Below are 7,373 nucleotides of genomic sequence, written 5' to 3'. Positions count from 1 at the left end.
CGTACCCCAAAAGTAGACTAAATACTGCCTCTCGTCAAAGATGCCACACTCGAAATTACTAAAATCTGGCTTACATTTCAGCTTTATTTCAAAACACTGTTCAGTGGTTGCATTAAGGTTACAATTGAAGCAATTTAAGTTAGTCAAATATTGATTTAGAAAGTAGCACTGTCTGACTTCGGGGTGAATTTATGAATTATGTGAAAACTCTGAAGTATTTCTTGCACTGACAGGTCAAGTGAAGCTCGCCAACAGGATAGTGGGAAAGAGGAAGGTGTCCTCCAGGAAGAGGAAGAAAGTGGAGTACAGACCTACAGAAGGCGACCCCCGAAACACTCAGGCCTCATTTCGTCTTCAAGACTTCAAAATGTGGAAATTTAGTACGTTTTCGGAGTTGTTTGCATTTTTATGTACTTATTTCTCTGTTTGTCTTTGGTTGTAAATGCGTGCAGTGTCTGGGAAGTGTCTGTGTGTGTTCGCTTGTCTGAACTTTGTTTGTTTTTTGTGTGTAGGCATACATATCACAGATTATGCTCGTTCTTACAAACACAATTGGCAGTGTGGGAAGCCGGTGAGGGTATGAGTCCTGATCGTTGCATTAGCGAGGCCTACTGGTTGGTCGGGGCGCCTGTTCCACAGGGAGGGGATCTGGGGAGATAGCGTGAATTTCCGCACGCGTTATGCTCTCCCGGTGAAACTCCTCCCTGTCAGGTGAAAAGAAGCAGCTGGCGACTCTGCATGTATCGGAGGAGGCATGTGGTAGTCTACACCCTCCCCAGACCAACAGAGGATAGTGCATCGACCAGGACCGTGATTCACACGGAGAATTGGTATAACAACTAAATTGGGGAGAAAATGGGAGGAAAATGGCAAAAAAGAGATTAATTATGTTCAATGACTAACATTCAATTAAAGTCAAATACAACTTATTCTACAGGCACTGTCCTGCTCCTACTGGCATTGCCCCCTAGCGTGAACAGCAAGGAGACTCCAACACCAAGTAAGTAGTACAGAGTGTACTCCCCGTAACTGACTGACTGACCTGTAGTTGAGTTCCTTGAAAGCATCCGGAGGTTTCCAACAGTTTATTGAGGCTGATCTCTCTCCCACCCACACAAACCCCTCACTTATTTGGTCTTTGGTGTGCTGTCATGACTGATGGGAACCCTGTTCTATTCTCTCTAATCTATGCATAAACCCCGTCCCTGGAAAGTATGACTTCCTGTTTTCATGTCACAGGAATGTGTGCAGTTTGCTTGGATAAGGACTGCGCAACTGGTGTGAGCGAAATCTACCCACCAGACAGCGACACAGCAATTTGGCCGAAAGCAAACTCCCAAACTGGAATCCAAAACTGCTCCATGGAGAATCTAAAGGCAGATGCTCCCTGTAAGATGGCTAATGGTAGCCTCGTCCAACTGGCTGACGAGACGCTTCGTTTTGAAGGGACAAACCCTCCTAATATACGGCGCATATTCCACTCACAGAGTTTCCGTGAGTATTCCTGCTCTGGCTCAAGTCTGCAAGCTCTGCTGTTGTGTAGAGTGGGTTGGACGGAAGGATCTGGAAAACTGGCAGATGACCATGTTGTAAAAATCTGAAGTTAAAATGTGGTTCTAGTCATGGATTCGTAATTCTAAATGCCGAGGGCAGCTGGAATTGAACTGTGCGAGTGCATTTGTGCTTTTTTTCCCTCTCCAATCACTGCAGTAAGATGCATGAAGGGAGATTTAAGCCAAGCCCAAATCTGCTTGAAATTCTTTAATTTCTCCTCCAATAAAGGTGTCTAGGACTGGATGCAATAAAAATGCTATTTGCACAGCTATCAGACTTCTCTGTGTGCAGTGTAGTGATCATTTGTGCAATCACATGTCGGTTGTGTATGTTCTCTTTCTGCAGCCTGCGCTGATCTGATCAATTCCAAGCCCTCCCCCGGTAAGTGCTTTCTGTGAGCTGGAAGATCTTTATTTCTGCTACAGGAACCGATTTGCTGATTGTCATTCACACTGGAGTCTAAGGGTATAGTCTAGCCTTACAGTGTGAATGCTTTAATGTAGCCTTACAGCTTGAATGATAGAATATAGCCTTTCGGTGTGAATGATGTAGTGTAGTCTTACATTGGCTTTATACATCTTTAAACATGTATTGTACATGCATTATACACAAGTTATCAGCCTGAGCAAAGCTCAGAGCTGAAGGGTTTTCATAATTTCTCATTTCACCCCATTTCCATAAATACATTTAGGAAAATACAGTTTGATTTGTTTTCATAACCTTGAAATCACATGGGGTAGCCTTTATCAGAATGTAAAGCCATGGAAAAAATTTTTTTTGGTTTTTATCTTCTTGGTTGTGCTGGAATACCACACTTGGCCCCAGTGACCAAAGCTCCAAACATTGCAGGTAAAATTAAATTCCCTACAGCTACCGTGTCTCCAGGATTCAAACTTGCAACCTCCATACCTGTGCAAGCATTTCAGTGTTCTAGAATATACAAACCAATTATATTGAGCACTGAAATGTTTGCACCTCCATATCTGTAGCCTTATGTGCCTTCTTGGTGATATTGCATGTCTGTCTTACTAACACTGATGTTCTCCACTTCTGTTAGTCACTCTGGATAAGGGCATCTGCTTAGTGATTGTAATGTAGGTGCTGTACACTAATATTACATTTCAGTACCTGCATATTCACTCAAGAGTTCAGTGGTCTGAGTGATTCTACAGTGCTTTCAGTTTGCAGTCTTAAGTAGAGTTTAAAGTCAAATGCGTCCACTAATAGATTGTTCTTTTTATCCTGGTTCTCATTCTAGAGGCGTACGGCATCGACAGCATCATCGACAGCATCATCGGCAGCATCGGCAGCATCGACACCGACACCGCCATCGGCATCGGCATCGGCATCATCATCGGCGGCGGCATCGTCATGATGTTCATCGGCATCCTCATCGGATTTTTCATTGGGAAGTAAGTTGTTTTCAAAAAGAACATTTTCATATTTAGGTCATGCAGACATGAATTGTTTAAAAATGAATGGGGGGGGGGGGTGGACCCACAATTCCTGAGGAGAAAATATGGATTATAGTGGCTTTTTACAGGTAATGTCTGTGTGTAGATTAGGTGTGATGTAGTGTATAAATCAGGGTTGGGCAAGGAGGGAGAAATCTGTATCTGGATCCTCCTCCAACTCGTTTGCTGAATTGGCCCCTTGCATGTGATGACATGACTACATGTCCTGATAAGCTTGTGAGCAGCTAAAAGCTGTGTGCAACCTGCTGCTGTGGTCTTCTCTAGTGAAACTGCGTTGGTGTAATGTAGGGGTGCACAAGGGCAGATCCGTTTCAGGATTTTGTGCCACCTTCTTCTCTTAATTATTTTGATTGACTCAATCGTATCTTGATCTGACATTTGCATAAGCACCAGCTACATACACAGAGTGCAAGCACATCCTAAAGATTTTACTGCGCTCAAGTACAGGAGTGAACCAGCACAGGTATTGAGCTGTCAGAAAACTAAATCGAAGGTGATCGGTAGGAACAAAAACCAGCACACGGATCAACCCTCCAGGACCGGAGTTGTGCGCCCCCCCCTAATTTAGGCAGGGTAAAGGGCGGAACCAAAAGCCCACAGAAACTGCCCGTTCAGAACTACTCGTCCCTCACACGGGCCGTCAGAACTGGGTTATTTTATTTCCACGTGTGAAGAGCTTTGCGTGTTAAGTTGACCTCCTGTTGACAGTCAAGGGAAAATGTGATTTCGGCTTTCCTCCTCAGGCGTAAGAGCTGTGGACAAGGACAGGACAGGGTGCCTGCTCATGACCCTGAGGATCGTAATGAGAACACCATGGAGATGCAGCGTCTTAATGTAGAAGATGCAAATGAAAACGTTAACAGGGTCCATCGAGAGGATGACAGCGTTGGGCCTGAGGGTAGGTGTTAACCTGTTTATTGACTCTGCTGTTTTACATAATCATCCAGAATAGTTGCTGTACATAAAAGAGGAGGGCAAGCGTCTTCTGCTATTGGCTCCTCTGACTTCCTGGTTTTGATTGAGGCAGCCCACAGCCTATCAGAGCAGCCTCACAAGTTCCTGTGAGGGACCTGCTCACGCTGCTCAGGGCAAAGGGAAAGAGGGCCCTCTCCAGTGCTGGAGAACATAACCCCATGATTTGGGGTATATGTCCTTATGAGAGGGGACATGTTTTCTTGGGACTGCTGTGCAAACAACTGGTGAAACATGAGCCTTTTTCTCCCCTCTTACACACAGGTTACTTGGATGATTCTCCTGTGTGATCTGCTGACCCCTGGGGGTGGGGGGGGTGGGAGGGGTGGGGGGGGGGGGCTCCTTGGCATTGGTCTACCGTCTGAGGCATGCGGCCGCACTACCTATGGACAACTCCCTGAAAATTGCCTTTTGACATAAATAGTGCTCCGTCCCGTCCCGTCCCGACCCAATTTATTGGCCGTGTGTTCCGGGAAAAACCCTCCCGGGTGGAGGGGAGGGAAACGGAGGTGGAGGGGAGAGAGGGTGAGTGCGAAAACGCGAGATGAAGAATGAAAGTGAAGTGAAAAGAAAAGGGAAGAAATCTGACGCCATGTGAGCGGGGACGTAATTGGGTCAGGCTGTGATCTGACGCTCGCCCCTGTTGGGAAACAGACAACAGACATTTTAGTGTATTCTGCATTTGGGAAGTTTCCGCTGGACCCCGGGGGGGAAGGGGGCAAGCCCACCTGTTGTATTTCAATTTCAATGTGAATGGAACCTGTTTGAATAGATAGGATGGGTTTGAATTTGAATGGTCCAATCGGAAGGAAGCACAGCCTCTTATCACCAATCAGAGGCAGTGCTCCAGTTCCCCCCCCCCCCCCCCCCCCCCAACACACGTGGAGATCCCATCAAGCTCTTGGGGGTGACCTTCCAGGCTGACGGAGGAGGGCAAACAAGCTGGGAGGGAGCCCTACGCCAGTGTCTTACTAACAAACAAAAAGACATTGCATGGATGACAGCTCACAGGTGTCTCCCCACAAGAGTTTTTATGCACCGCAGGCACTTAGCCCTTACTGAGCGCTGCCCCCACGGTTGCACTGACTCGGAACACATTTACCATCTGTTCTGGGAGTGCACCGTGGCTAGGCGGGTCTGGGGCCTTGTTTCCTCTGTCTCCCAAAACAGGTTGCTGCTAATGTCCTCCCTGACGTCTGAGGGAGTCCTCTACGGTCCCCGGGAGGGACTTAAGACAATGGAGCTCCAGTGTCAGTGGGGGATTATTAACACCGTCAGGCAGGTCCTGTGGGAGACAAGAAACATCAAGGTCTACCAAAAAACATCAGTGGACCTGGTCGCTCTCAGGCGGAGGATACAGAACCTCCTCCAGGACGGCGTTTTGGTGGACTTTCGTAAGAACAAGGACCTGGCGAGAGAAATGGGGGGGTGGACCACTGGAAAGAACTCGTCATATAGTCCACCCCCCTAGGAGGGGCACCCGCTCTTCACCCCATCCCGAGCGCACATATTTTTGTTTATTTTTTAAGGAAAATAGTATTTATTGTAAATATTCTTAAAATAATTTTGTCTTGTGATTATTAGTTAATATAGGTAGGGTTGTTTGTATTAGGTTTCCTCTTTCTGATTGTTTTGATTTTTTTTGTAATTTAGGGAATGTCTGTCTGAATGTATTTTCTGTTCCTTTTGACTTTTTAAAGCAATACGTTTTAAAAATGGAAAATGTTAAAAACCAATCAAGACATTTTATCACAAACTTCTGATCTGCTTCTTCCTGGGACAACAGTTATTTTAACTGTTTTTGGTAATGATTAACCTACACCCCAATACGTTAGACTGGACTCTGGACTCTCACTGCATCTTGCAGCACTGGCCCTGAGTTCTGACATGGTCACCATACCATTCTCTTACCCACCCATTTTTCCAGTCTGTTTGCCACAGGCACAGCTCATAATTTGTTTATGATGTGCCTAAGAAACCATTCAATCTGGATTAAGATCTGAATGTAAAACAAATTCCTGCACTTGAATCAGAACAAAACATTTATTTAAATGACATTTTATTGATATTTTATTTCCTTATTTCCACACTTTCTTTTAATGCTTTTTAATTCATTTATTTATTGTGAAGCACTTTGTGTTGGGCTATGAAACACTAACACAACACTACGCAAAGGCATTTCATATTTCTGCACGCTTGTTAGAATTTTATTTTGATGCAATGCATTTCCACTTTTTTTTTTTTTTCCTGAGACTAACCCTTTTGTTTCTTTGATTCATTATGAATTATCATAGAAGTGTGCAGAGTGTGGAGTATTCCTGTGTCTAAACAGCACACAGCAGTGCTTTGTCACGTATCTTCTCAAATGAAATCTGAAAATGAGGTGAATAAGAGATTCCAAATCTGATCAGTTGAAAAAATATGTTCAGGTCTGAACATGAACTCAGATACCTGCAATGGGTGTTTTTTAAAGTTCAAAGTTTTTTAAAGTTTTGTTCATGAGTTTATACTTAAAATAAAATGGCGATGTATGTAACGGTGCCTGATTGTAAAGCAGAAATGCCACACAATGGAGTATCTATACATGTATACAGATGTTTGTTCCAAATCGTAGTTGATATGTTCGATATGAAATGTGTAATCAAAATGAAATCAGGGATACCTGGAATTAATGTTTACACATTTAAACTGTTTTGTTCATAGAAACAAAATAGTTTAAACTTATAAAATGGCAATCAAACAGTGTCTGATTTTAAAAGCAGAAATGCCATATGATGCCATAAACAGTTTTAAGGTTTTAAAGAGAGATTAAAATGATTGTGTTTCAGGAAAAATGTTCAGAAATATAGCAATTTGTGAATAGCATCTTTTACATTAGCTGACATCTCAACCGTACGGTAGAGGTCTATCATTTCTAAAGGGGTCAAGTTATGAAAAAAGTGTTAAACATTGTTATTTGGTGCTCTAGTAATAGGTATTTATGGTTAATTAATTTTTTCATCACCTATTTCAATGAGTGACAGAGGAGGGCACTGGAATAACAGTGTCCTACTGACCACCACTTTTTCCCTTCCTTTTCCCCCTCTTTGCTCTGCACTTTGTATTTTTGATACTTTAATAAACTCATTTGTAATCAATCCCATTTTGTGTTCGTCTCCTTTATGTTATGGCCCTTTCCAGCCGTGCTGATGGAACCGAACCATAGTTGTGCTATTGCCTGCACCTCCTTAAACAGTACTTCAATCTTGCATTTAGATAATTCTTTTTTTAGTCTCTTTTCTGCCATTATGTTTCCTTATGTTTTACCACAATTAATTGCGTTGTTTAGTAGCATTTTACTGCCAGCCAATGAGAGCACACACTTGGAATGGG

General features: G+C 43.6%; 1 protein-coding gene across 1 annotated transcript; it reads left to right on the top strand.

Moving 5' to 3' along the window:
* The first annotated feature begins 6 nt into the window (after positions 1–6).
* On the top strand, positions 7–7,143 carry LOC135246537 (uncharacterized). The gene is made up of 8 exons (XM_064319962.1): positions 7–380; positions 938–1,000; positions 1,240–1,494; positions 1,900–1,935; positions 2,380–2,403; positions 2,813–2,966; positions 3,773–3,927; positions 4,266–7,143. Exons 1-8 carry the CDS (start codon positions 368–370, stop codon positions 4,289–4,291), a joined length of 726 nt encoding a protein of 241 aa, XP_064176032.1. The 5' UTR covers positions 7–367; the 3' UTR covers positions 4,292–7,143.
* Positions 7,144–7,373: the final 230 nt, after the last annotated feature.

Source organism: Anguilla rostrata, unplaced genomic scaffold (assembly GCF_018555375.3).
Source record: "Anguilla rostrata isolate EN2019 unplaced genomic scaffold, ASM1855537v3 scaf0474, whole genome shotgun sequence".
NCBI classification, from domain to species: Eukaryota; Metazoa; Chordata; class Actinopteri; order Anguilliformes; family Anguillidae; genus Anguilla; species Anguilla rostrata.
This window is presented reverse-complemented; position numbering and strand designations above follow the sequence as displayed.